Source organism: Dicentrarchus labrax, unplaced genomic scaffold, assembly GCF_905237075.1.
Source record: "Dicentrarchus labrax unplaced genomic scaffold, dlabrax2021, whole genome shotgun sequence".
Lineage (NCBI taxonomy): Eukaryota > Metazoa > Chordata > Actinopteri > Moronidae > Dicentrarchus > Dicentrarchus labrax.
The window spans coordinates 13,897,494-13,911,179 of record NW_026136710.1 but is presented as its reverse complement, the minus strand read 5'-3'; the positions used below and the strand labels follow the sequence as shown (position 1 = coordinate 13,911,179).

Sequence of the window (13,686 nt, the reverse complement as noted above, 5' to 3'; positions counted from 1 at the left end):
CAATTTCACGGCGTTCATATCTGACAGACGAGAACGGCGCAGGAGTTATAGAACACTGAAAGCAATTCATTCACTCATGAGTCAATGTCAGCTCCCTCGTAACCCAGAGAGCTAATTTTCACTGACTGACTCCCCTTTCCCTCCCTGCAGCTCTCCCACTGATCTGTCACTCTGCCTCTCTTTCCCTATGTCATTCACACACACACACACACACACACACACACACACACACACACACACACACACACACACACACACACACACACACACACACACACACACACACACACACACACACAGAGCCCACTCTCATTACTGCTTAGTTTTTACTACTTCCACGTTGAAAGCTTTAGAGGGAACAGTATCGTGGTCAAAGGCTATATCAAACTAATAACCTTATTCAGGGACAAAGCTGCCTTTACTCCAGTTTAAAAGCTCTACAGCCAGTAAAGGTACATCGGGAATGACGTTGATGCCCTTGTCTCTGTGTGAATGGACAAGTATTACACACACTGCAATGATCTGAGACCGAAGGCCAGTTACAACATCAATCGACAAATGGATCCATAATTGACCTGAATTTGGCTGCATTCAGTGTTGCCTCAATCCTCTCTGTCCCTGATTTTCTAAAAGCGACCGTACAACATGCTGCCACTATCACTGTGTTCTATTAAGATACAAAATGATGTAAGGTGAAATTAAGTTTGTTTTGTATCTAAATGCCAAGGTTTAGTCAAGTGTTCCTATAATAACACAATGAAATACCAGGGACAATCTAATACACAGAAGAACACATCAGAATTTTAGATTAAACCAAAGCTTAAAGACACAGTGACATGGAATAATTAACCAAGTGCTTTACCTGTGTTAAATGTTCAGTTATCTCTTTACAAATGCCAAATATATATAAAAATAATCATTCTTGCATTTTTCCATCTCTGAATCTTTTCTCTTCCTGTAAAACATTACAGTATTTTTGATGACTCATTAAACTCTTGGGCGGACATAAATGTGTCCAATCAAATGTGATTTGGGGTGACTGGCTAACCGGCCTATCATATAAAACTGCACTGGATCGCCATAGTGTCAGCGGTTATAGCTAACAGAGCAATATAATAATAGGAGGTGTGTGTTTGGACGTCAAAAATTCACGGTCAAGCTCAAATTTATTAAATTCACTTCCTGATCTAACATCACATGTAAGCGAGGGGCGAGTGGAGGCTAACAGCAAGCCACATCCACTTCTGAATGATCCAATCAAATATGAGGAACCGGACTAAAATCCCTCTTTATGCCCTGGCCATATATTCCAAGTCACTTGGATTTGTGTCACATTACAGAGGTTGAAGACACAATAACTGCAGTTTCACTGTGAATGAGTGAACCGGAATGAATTTAAGGAAACACTAAGTACACTTACTTGTCAAAATACCACTGATGCATGAACAGTACTCAGTTTGACAGCCAATGAAATTGGGGGATATATTTTAATGGCGTACCTACTTCCCTATTTACCACTATCTATCACAGAACATTGAAATGGTGAATGGAAAATAGAAACAGAAGTAAAAAATTGAAGCCGTTTTCAAAAATGTAATCAGGACATGCTGTGTAAAAACAAGAGAAAGGTACAAAAAAGGGACGGAAGGAAGGAAAGGAAAAGAGAGAAGACACTTCTCATTCACTCACACTTATTTCTGCTGAAGCCAGTGGTGTGGCTGTACAGGATGTGCTCAGTAATTCTGTGTGACAGGAGACAAGATCCCATAGACCTGTGTATGTGTGTGTGTCGTGTGTGTGTGTGTGTGTGTGTGTGTGTGTGTCTTTGTGTACGTGTCCACATGCGAGTACATTTCCAAACTCAAGTGCCCCGACAGAACAAAGGGTCAATCCACTTTGTTTTGCCGGTCACGACTCGGAAGGATATTAAACAGATGAGCACACAAACACAAAACTAACAAACTACCACACACAAATCCACACATTGTGTGTCTCTTGAACACACACTCATACATACAGACCTAAACACTCAAAATCACAAAAGGATGGTTCTATTTTTCAGAATCTAAAAAGTGTCTAAGGTCTTTGAGTACTTGAACTAATAGTGAAGGGCTGGCTGTATTATCATCAAGAGAGAAACACACACAAAAAACTGTATTCTGGACCAAAAAACATATTATTCAGTGTAAAGTGAGTAGTGGGACCTGATAAGTACCTAAAAAAAAAGGAGACTGATGCACCTCCCTTCTTGTATGCAAAAACACAACCACACAAATATAGCACTTTTTTTGGTTTAGTTAGTAAAGGAGAATTACCACCCCGTGGTTGTATGCCTCCACCAACCAGTCAAGTTGCAGTTTACATCCATAATAATGTATGTAGTGAATACTTGGAAAGGATTTAATTAAACGGTAGTGCAAAATGGAAGTGATCACTATACTGATGATACATATGGGGCCCTATCTTGCCGATCTGAAGCGCAAGTATCAAACGCAAAACGCAAGTAGCTTTGTGGGCGGATCTCGGGCGCTGTTGCTATTATGCCAGCGGGATAAATGACTCTTGCGCCCAGCGCAAATCTAAAATGGGTTGGTCTGAAGCAGCTACATTAGTCATAGGTGTGGTTTGGGCGTAACGTGCAATAAACCAATCAGAGCGTCATCTCACATTCCCTTTAAAATCAGGCGTGCTTGTTCCATGGCGGATTGCTATTATAACGGCGGATTTGCCAGGCGCACGCCAGGAGCGGTTCACAGCCGAGGAGACCGACGTTCTCGTCAGGGCCGTAAAATACCAAGAAGTGACATTATTGACATGAAATAAATGTGACACAGCCATACAATAAATTCAAACAATGTAACGCAGCTTCGCAGGAAGAAGGCCTCGGGAGCAGTGCGCAAGGGCCAGCTGAGGAGGGAGCAGCACAAACACCAAGGTGCAGAGGATCCAGACCCACTACACGCCGGAGGACCACCCGTTCCTGCAGCAAACCGGGTTTGACATGCTGGAGCGGGAGCTGTCCGGGATGCGGCAAAGTATTAATGCCCGTCTTGACTGGGTGATGATGTTGCTGCTGCCTCTCAGGCGCATCCCCTCAAGTCTGCGCCCTTAAAATAGCATCTGAATAAGCGCCACTGACTTTAGACTAGGTTGTGGTGGCGGAATTGTTTTCTGAAACAGCAAAATAGCACCAGGGAATGTTTGCGCCGGAACACGCCTCCTCTTTTCGCTGAACCGCCCCCCGGAGCGCAAATTCATTCCCTAATTTAAGGACGTGCGCTAATTCCAATGTGCGTCGAGTGCAAAATAGGAATTATACAAGCGCCAGTGTACAAAGTCAATTGCGCTGAGTGCAAGATAGAGCCCATGTACTATTCCAGTTAATATATGTTACACATGTATTTGATTAGTATGTAAAGATGGATTATTATATGGAGTGGAGTATAGCTATACAAAATGTGGTGCTTTTGTAAATTCCTGGTATTTTTAGATGTGACGCCTCCCTATGTGATGCAGGTTAAACTGAGACTGAATTGGTTTCAGTCACTCACTGGATCACAATTAGTTAGGCGCATTGTTTGCAGTAACGTGATTCCAATGAGGCGGGACATTCAGAATGAGGCAGTGAGTTAAAGTATTGTATTGTATGGTATTGTTATTGTACTCACTATGTTGCCCCGGTCAACATTTGCGCTAAATCTGGAATCGCAATTTATTCTTAAAATATGGCTAGAAACCTATTCTCCACCAAGTCTATATCTTCCCATCCTGTTCCTGAGTTATAGCGTTGAATAATGGCCAACAACTGTTTTTCCAGGACATTATGACATCACAATGACGTTGACCGTTTACCTGGGTAAAAAATCATCACTTTATCATAGTATCACATTAAATATCTGTGGGATATTTTGTCATTATTACCATATTGTGGCCAAAAATGCATTTTGTGAGGTCACAGTGACCTTTGACTACCAATTCAGTTGATCGTTGACTCCAAGTGGACATTTGTGCTAAGTTAGAAGAAATATAAATATTAGGATAACATTACGATTAAAAGTGGATGGATTGAGGGTGGGTGAAATAGGGTGAAGCTTCTCCCCATTTAAAGAGAGGCTGTGTGCATTTACGCAGGAGGCACAGGAGCATAACTTCATTGATTATTTAAATCTCCCGACATGCCGACAGGATCGGTCAGCATCTAATGTTAATTCATGTTCCATGTTCTTCTACACATCGAAAAAGTTCTCTCTCCACACACACACACACACACACACACACACACACACACACACAGAACAGGTTCATACTGTAAAATTGTTTGGAGTAAAGCAGCTGTCCTCCTGACAAATCCTCTGATTCCTCTGGGGAGTTTCCTCTGTCCTGTCAAGTTAACTACAGGGTTTAGTTTTGCTGCTCTATTTTATTTGCTCCAGTGACATTAAAAACGGCTTAAATATTTAAAAATGACAGAAAGCAGCCTCTCTACTCATTAGAAAACCCCATACATCAAAACAACACAAAATAAAGAAATTACCTGGAAAGGTTGACACTGCTGGACATAATTTTTGTGAAATGTATAGTGGACTTATGCGCACTGATTCAGAAGAACTAAATGAGCGATTCAGTACATCCTGCTCAGAGGCACAGGAAGTTTTACAGAATTTACATCTTTTTTGTTTTTTGATATTGTGATTGTTAATTCATTATTGAATAACCCAGAATATGATGGTGTCTTCGAACACTAGAAATGATACATTATGCTGAATGTTTCAGGGAAAATTAAAATGATAATGTCTACCCACATGTAAAATAATACCAAACTGGTCGATTATTGAGTCAGCAAACCTTAAAATCATAGGTAACTATGATGTTCTCTTCATGCTTGTGCAGGAATCTGCCTTTTTCAATCTTGTTTTGACGCACATTTCTACTTAATATCGGAAAAATTGTGGATAAGTGGGATTAATATCAGCATGCTGGCACAACATTTCTTGATTTCAGAAAAAATTGGCAAAAAATTCAACAGCCCAGAAAACATATTAAACACAGAAGGTAATGATAGAGATACTGTGTAGGTATATGTGTAAGTGTTGTGTTGTTTAAGGTCTTTACCACTCCTCCATCGGGGTTACGGATATATCCATAAGCAATAGTTTTGTCAATAAAGAAGCCATAGTCAGAACGCCGCAGGTGACCAATGGGAACGCCGTTACGGAAAATGGCCTCCAGACCGAACATCGGTACTTTCCTGGTAGAGAGAGAGAGAGAGGGAGAAAAAAAGAGTTTAATTACATTCAAACAAACACCACACACACCCTGTTTATTTCGCACACTCACAAAATCAACTCATTTAATTTCAGATGGTCTTGAAGGCAGAGCATATTTAATTAAATATGTTCATGTGCTCAGTAACATGTACAGAAGTCTGTTGACTGTATACACAGGTGAATCTTGTGTGTGTGAGTGTTAGTCTAATGAGTTTAGAAACACATGCACATCTACACACATTCACTCTAATCACAGCTGTCAGGCCCAAACACAATATGCCAAGTCTGATAATATCAGTTTCACATAAAGAAAGCAATGCTGTCATAATAGCAAACTGCTGCTATTGTTGTGTGCTTGCATCTCTTAACGAACTGATTTGATACATGTAAGGTTTGTAGAATTTCCTCAACTCATTTGAGGATGTATCTCTGCAGCTGAAGATTAAACATTAATAATAACCAAACCAAGAGTTAAAGTAGTTACACCTTAGATGTTTCTGTCTGGAAACTTATAAAAGATTTGAAATATTTGACTTAATTTAGATAGAAAAGGACAGAAACATGTTTCAGTTTGGGCCTGTATAAACAAAAAAACCCCTCTATCATGTACAAATGCCCAAAAAGAAAATCCACAGCAGGGAAATTAAGTAATATTCCAATAAACCGCTTCTCCATTCTGTTACACAGTATATCTGTGCTCAGGGCTCAGGCATCCAAACCATACACTTATTACCCACTGCACATTGAGTAAATGCATTAATATTAAGACTACTTTTCTCTGAGTATTCTCTAAATGATTTTAGGTTATAGTTTAGAATCCATTTGAGGAGGAAGCATAAGTAGGTTCACTACAGGAAGTTTTATTTTGTGTCTTCTAAAATTTCCAACAATGTTTGAATTTTCTGTTGTCTTTCTGACTAGGATATAATCTCAGCCTTTTTACTGACTCATCAATGGTGAAGCAGACGATGCGCCTCCTCAGCCCCTCCTCCTTCTGTTTCTCCAGCCGATCGCGGCCCTGGAAGGGGATCGAACTCTTCAGTTTGCATGTGAAGGCTAGCCCAGCCTCCAAGGGTGTGTCATCTGGGCGCAGGTCAGCGTGCCAATGTCTGTACCCTGAAAAGGAGAGGAGGAGAAAAGCAAAGACATTAGCAATGAGAAGCACCGAAAGATAGGGTGAACATGTGTGCGAAAATTTTTTTTTAAGGTATTCTGTGAAGTATTCTTTATAAAACTATAGCTCAAGAAAAAGGTTAAAGCTCTACTAATCAATATTTTTTTATTAACAATGAAAAAAAAAAGTGAAAAACCCACAAGATCAGTAGCAATTGTTTTATTCACAAATACAATCTTTATCTCTCTATCTGGATTTGTATGTTAGGGTTAGTTATTGATGGCATATTATTAAAAGTTACCTTTCTCTATGCTGAGTGAGTCGATGGCCCTGTAGCCTGAGTTGATGATGCTGTGTTTTGCACCAGCAGCCATGACAGCCTGGTAGACTGGAAGGCAAGAGTCTCTGGGAATGTGCAGCTCCCAGCCGAGCTCTCCGACAAATGACAGACGCATAGCTCGCACCTGGACAAGAGAGCGGGTTAGAAAGGAGGCTTAGAGAGATGGAGAGAGGCATATAAAGGACCAAGCTGCCATGCCTCTGCTTGTGCTCAGTCACACACAAAAGCACACACAAACACAGAAAGGAGCAGAAAAGAATTAAAATAGAATAGATGTAAGGATAAGATAAGGTGAACAAAGAGGGAAACAGGCTGTAATCTCCCTTTAGAAACTGTGTCCAAAATGCTTCAAGTCTTGAAAGATATTAAAGAAATACCTCTGGGGGTTAGGAGGTGGAAATGACAGGAAGGAGATAAAGGAAGGACTGAGGTGACAGAGGAAACAGAATAAAGAAACCGGGCACAGAAGTAGAGATTGGGCCTGAGAGGCAGAAAGAGGTGAAATGTATGACAGACAAAACAAATTGAGGCACAGAAGGTAGGCTGGGTGTTACTCTCAAAATTATTATTTTGCCTTATGAATACTTGAAAACATGACAAACAAAAAGCAGCGAGAACGTTGTTGAGCGGGGCAAAGAGTGTCAGCCTCTCGCAGCTTTCCAAAGGAAAAAAAAAAGAAAAACTCAGATATCGTCACAAAAACGTGTTTTTCCAACTGCAAGTAAACACAGAAAGTAGTCCACTGGAAACCCCCTTAGCTGCTGTACTGAACCACTCAGCAGCTGTTGAACAATTCATGCAACTAGAATCTATTTCTTATTGTGGCAATCCATGAAAACTGCACAGTGTGTATGTTGTCATTTTATTTTTGCAATCCAGAAACTGTCCTCCTCCGTTTTCTCCTACATCTCTAGGATGCGTAGAAGTTAAATCACAAGCATGCTACAGCCTCAACCTAACGTTAAGAAACCAACGTGTGAACATTAATATGGCAGACAAGAAGTGTAACTGCCATGCTATGCAGCTTGCAACATCAAGTCAGGCAGTTATGATAGAAAAAATATGAGAATAACACCCAGGTTGACAAAATATCATGGTTAAGATGCACAAAAATATACAATATGTGAAAGAAGAGGGAAAGCTGAAGAGTAAAGGAAAAGGAAAGTGAGCGAGTGAGAAAATATGGAAGGGTGTGTAAAATGAGGAGAGAAAACTCTATCCAACAGTTTCCCCAGTGGGTGCTGTGACAGCCAGGCCATCTGGCCAGCCAAGGATCACCCTGGGCCCCATATGTACACCATGAAACTCTGGGGAGGACAGTACATGTAGGCCCGTGCTTATTCACAACACACACTCCACCAGATACACGCAGGCAACAAACACACAGAAACACATGCAAGCCTCATGCACATTGTCACTCATACATTTACCGGGCAAACATCAAACATCAAACACAGACACAGACACACAGACAGACACAGACAGACAGACAGACAGACAGACAGACAGACAGACAGACAGACAGACAGACAGACACACACACACACACACACACACACACACACACACACAACACACACAGACACACACAGACACACACACAAACAGCACAGACATGAGTACAGAAATGCATATAAACATGAATTCATATGACCTAACGCATGCCAGCACACTTGCTTCAACTGGAGGGTTAGGAAGAGAGAGAGATGGAGAGAGTCTAATGAGCTATGAGGGGAGCAGAGGGCAGAGAGAGAGCTCTGTTCTCGCAGCAGTGCAGCCATTAAAGTGTCACCCAGACAAGGCCGGCAACCAGCTGGAACACAGCACAAGCAATGCACACACACATGCACAAAAACCCTACTGCAGAGCTGATGCCGACTGCAATCACCGGAGCGTTGCATAATTCATGCAAGAGCAACTAAGACAGGGGGAGTATGTGTGTGTTTGAGTGTGTGGACATATGTGTCGCTGCGTGTGCTGGTAAAACATGCTCTTTTTGATCCAAGGCCATCAACAGTGTAGAGGTCAACCTGAGAGGCTGAGGCTACATAACCCTTACAGCATTGTTGTGAGAAAACTGAACGACAACATACAACTGAATATAAATGTATGATTTCCCCAGAGCTTGTAAACGACTGCACTATAAACTTTGACCTCAGGGGAATAAGTAGAAAGAGATAGAAGGCAGGAAGAAGGTAGAGAAATACAAAACATGTAGACAGACTTGATATCTAAGTAAGTCACAAGGACGCCTTGAGACATGCCATCTGTCCCACACACATACACACACAGTTTACAATCTCTGTTGACTGAACCTTTACAATAATAAACCGCTGCATGCAATTTGCATAGGATTTTGTTTTATTTAAAGCTGCAGTAGGTAACACTTTATACAAAAAAAAAAACATTCCGTCATATTTGCTGAAATATGGCAGTAGTACATGAGACAGATAATCTGTGGAAAAAAATCAGCCTTCTCTGGCTCCTCCCAGTGCTCCTGATGGCATTTTCAACAATCCACCGGGCCTGAATGAAAACAACCAATCATAGACGGGAAACACCCTTTGGGCTGATGGCTTGAAGATAGTTGATTGTTGAGTCTCTTTCCTCGAGGCAGTAATGACGACCTGGGAATGAGGCTCAGCAATCAAAACAACTTTCTTGGCTCTGATTGGTTGTTTTCGTTCAGGCACGGTGAAGCACTAGGAGAAGCCAGAATACATCTCTCTCATGTACTACTGTCAGGATTTAGTGAAAGTTTCAGCAATTATGACCAAAAGTTACTTTTATAAGTTATCTACTGCAGCTTTAACTAGCACTGACAGGGTTATTTGAAGCTGACATATGTACAACATCCAATTACTGTAGAAATGAGTTCAGTCACTGAGTGTGTGTGTGAGTGGTGTGTTCTCACCTGATGCCCTGCTGCTTTGACTACTTTGTGGGAAGAGAAAGGGAAAGCTTCATTGCTCAGGTCTGCCTCCAGCACCTCCTGAAGTACTTCTCGACTGCAAAATGGAAACACAGAAAAGTAATAAATAGAGAACTCGGTCAATATATTTTGTACTTGCACATGTGCAACTGGTGTGGTGAAAGATACTACTTTTTCAGTTTTTTTTATTGCCTTTAATGAATAGTGCTGTAGAGTGACAGGAAAGGAGGGAGAGAGAGTGGGGACAATAACATAGCAGAGGGCCACGGGTCGGAGTCAAACCCTGCAGCAAGGACTCAGCCTTGGTACATTGGGTGCCAGCTCCAGGGAGCCACCAGGGCACCCTATCTGTATGCTTTTTTTTAATACTCTATTATCAGATTTCTTTTCAAAATCTAAAATATTTAAAGAAAAATGTACAACACAAGTACAGCTGTATCTGTTATATTTGCTGTAAAACCATCTCTCCTTCTCCCACAAACACACTCACACATGCTAAAAATCTATATTACATAAAAATGAGTCAACAGAAAAAAAGGACTAAGTTTAGCTTACTTTGCTACTTGTATGTATGTGAGTGGGCAGGTAGAGGCCTTTTCAGGAGGATATTTTTGCAGCAGTGTGGCAGGAAGCCAGGGTTTGAAGATATTTGGGGAAGGGTCCAAGTTACATTTGTTTGTACCGTACATGTTTGTGCATCTGTGTGGGTGTCCTTTTTTCTAAAAAGCAATGGTTGTCATAGTTGGATGTAGAAATGTGTGGATGCTCATATGTGAATAAAACATTTCTTGTGTGCAGGCATGCATGTATGTCCGAGCACGATGCACAGGCTGATATTTCCTTCAGGCTGTCCTCCTTTAAGCAACGCTTTGTTCACTGAACTCAAGGGCCCAAAAGCAAGGCCAATTAGCTATATATAATCAGTGAATGGCTCTGTGTGTGTGTGTGTGTGTGTGTGTGTGTGTGTGTGTGTGTGGTGAGGGAGTCTTGCAACCACCAATTTGTTTCTCTGACTTGCCACTTAACTGTGGCTCTCAGCTGTGGATCAGAGGATGCATACTATACACACACACACACACACACACACACACACACACACACACACACACACACACACACACAGAGCTCTCTCTCACAGGATATCACATAATTTCATATATTATAAATACGGTCCATAATTATAAAGCAGACAACAGAGCACCAGTTTCACCCTTTGGAGCGCCCTGCCAAGCTGTGCAGGAAAAAAAGCTGCAAGTTCACAGACTCCCCCATCCCAGGGGATTGAAATGAGACATCTCTGGGAGAGAAAAACCAGAGACAAACACATTTCCGTAAACGCTTCTAATTTTCTCTCTCCTCAAGCTTTAAAGAGATCAATTTGCTCTGTAAGAAAACAAAACCCAAAACACTGGAGGGTCGATCTCCTGCAATTCCTCATATGTGGCAGAAACAATGAGGAGGAGCTGAGGATCATTACAGCGTTTTGCAGACAAAGGCGATGCAGATGCCAATCTTGTTTATATTATCAACACACATACACACACACGAGGAAACATCCACAGATGCAAACAGGCACTCACAAGCTGAGTGGGCTTTTCAAGAAAACTCAATGAGCTCCGTAATCAACATCCTATTGCGTTTGCCTGTGTGTGTGTGTAATCTATAATGAAACACACATATATTGGGCTACTGCTGCTAGTGACGCACTGATTTCTGGTTTGACGTAAGCAATAAAAGCGAGAGGGATAGAAACAATCTGAAAAAGGGAAGAGGAAACTGAGAATAGGCAATTGAGTAAAAAGACAGGACTGGGGAGGAGAGAGTGAGAAAGAGCTAGATAAGATCTAACACAGACACAGAGAGAGAGAAAAAAAACTTAGGAGAACAGAAGATGAGAAAAGCCTCAAGGAGAAGAAATCGACATAGCCCACACAGAGTGGCCTAACCCTGCTGAGGGTAAGAAGGAAGAACAAAGACGGAGAGCGGCGAGGTGGGGAGGAGAGGAGGTGAGAGGGGAAGAAAAGATAGATGTGGAGTTCACAGAATGAGATCGGTAAGAGGTAAAGGTGGCCCAGCTTGCTCTTTGAGTGAAGAACAATAGGAAAGCTGTAGGAAGGCAAGAAGAAAGTGACAAGCTTGGACTACATCCCATGTCCGAATGTGCTGCTCCATTTTCACCTGTATACTACACGATTTCTCATCCTTAGAAGAAGAAATCAGTGCATGAAGGGCGAAATGGATGAAGGATAAAAAAAAGGAAAACTGTGACATTTTCAGTTTAGGTTTCAGTTACAGTCATTTCGGGAATCGCAAAACTAATAATAATAACAATAATAATAATCATAATAATAATAATAACAACAACAACAACAACAACAACAGGACCAGAGGTACTGCAGTTTGAAATCTGTAAATTTAGATCCCTGCTTAGCTGTATAACTTCATGAGACCTAATATAAATATAGTATATCTGCTTTGACATTTAGTCCTTGAAAGTCATCACTGCAGTGTTTACACTGGGGAGTCATCATGGCAGAGGCTACAGGTGAAGAAATATGATTCTACAGGAAATATACAGAAATTCAATGCAACAATCTAGACTGTAATATCATGTTGAGCTTTGAGACTGAGAGGAGCAAAGTTTACAGTCGAGAAGCCTTGGATTTAACACCAGTATCTACTATGAGGTTCTAATTATCCTCTAACCGTTCTGTATCAATGCGATGGTAATTCTACAGGTTTTACATTATGATGAGTTATAACAAAACACCTAGGTTACAGCTAAAGCTGATGGTAATGTCATTTCTTTTGCAGGTATTTGCTCATAAAGTATTGGACAAATGGAAAGTTTAGGGATCCCCAAAGTTGTCTGTAACAACTTTCATGGCAATCCATTCAATTGTCGTCTACACATTTTACTCAAAACCACAAATGTGAAGCTCATGGTGTTGTTGGAGGAACAGTAGCAGGATCAACAGAGTCAGCAGGATTCATTGTCTGTAAAACATGAACTTGTGTACAAAATATCTGTATATCTGTATTATAATACACCAAGTTGATGTTAATTAAATTAGAGAAATCAGAGCTGCCTGGAGCCAAACTTTGGAAACGTATCATCTGAGGCAGATCCGGTCAACTACGGTCCACTACACACCAACAAATCTGGTGTGTCTCCTCTCTCTGTCTCTCTTACTAAAAAACAGCAGCAGACAAAACATTCAAGTAGCATCTTCTCATTTTTAGCTGGCGCTGACTGGCGATTTCACAGGTTAAAATGACAAAGGTAGCTTGCAGCAAGTCATATGAGCTGTTGCTAAATGAATGGCAGGCCAAAATTAAACATTTCTGTTGTTTAAAGTGATCACCCAAAGATTGCAAGTGTTTCTGCGGTTCCCACAAAGCAACAGAGCATGAAGACTTTACTTTGGCTGACTGCCTAACATGAAGTTCAGTCCTTGCATTCTCCAGTTAAACTTTAATTTATATCATATTAATAATTCAAGCTTATAAACCTAATAGCTTTGAATCGGACCTTCAGTACTTGGATCAAATAGCTCATGGAAAATAAAATAGGCCAAATTTAGAAGGCTGCAGTTGTTATTTCAGTGTGTCAGATACATAGTCAATCAACACTGGGTTTGGGATCGTAGCCTAAAATATTTGATCATGATGTTCCTAGTGAATAAATGAACACCTTCACCTACTAGTGGTGCTAGAGTAAAAGAGAAACACCAAAGTCAGTAGGAATCACCCTCTGGGGACCATGGATAGACCAAATTGGACTGACTGACAGACCAACACTAGCCTCAGAGCTACCCTGTTAGTCTTAATTCATTCTGTGGTTGAATCCATTCGACTGTAGGTTCATTTGGATTCACATTCGGGTCCATTCGGGCTTGAATTCAGTTTTTCTTGCTTCCATGAGTCTTCATATGTTTTTAAATATCAATATATAATTAAGGGTTTTAAACCCATGGACCTCTAACCCTAGGTGGAAAACATTGTTGAGACTGAGAGCGCAACAGCTCTGAGT

General features: G+C 41.0%; 1 protein-coding gene across 1 annotated transcript in view; it reads right to left on the bottom strand.

Annotated features, from left to right (window-relative positions):
* The window catches only part of sardh (sarcosine dehydrogenase), a 46,733-nt gene that overhangs the window by 3,625 nt on the left and 29,422 nt on the right, over nt 1-13,686 (bottom strand). The window contains exons 18-21 of the mRNA XM_051412663.1: nt 9,636-9,729; nt 6,683-6,845; nt 6,215-6,383; nt 5,113-5,248 (exon numbers count right to left, since the gene is read on the bottom strand). Of these exons, the coding sequence (XP_051268623.1) occupies nt 5,113-5,248; nt 6,215-6,383; nt 6,683-6,845; nt 9,636-9,729 (562 nt within the window). The remainder of the gene's footprint in view (nt 1-5,112; nt 5,249-6,214; nt 6,384-6,682; nt 6,846-9,635; nt 9,730-13,686) is intronic.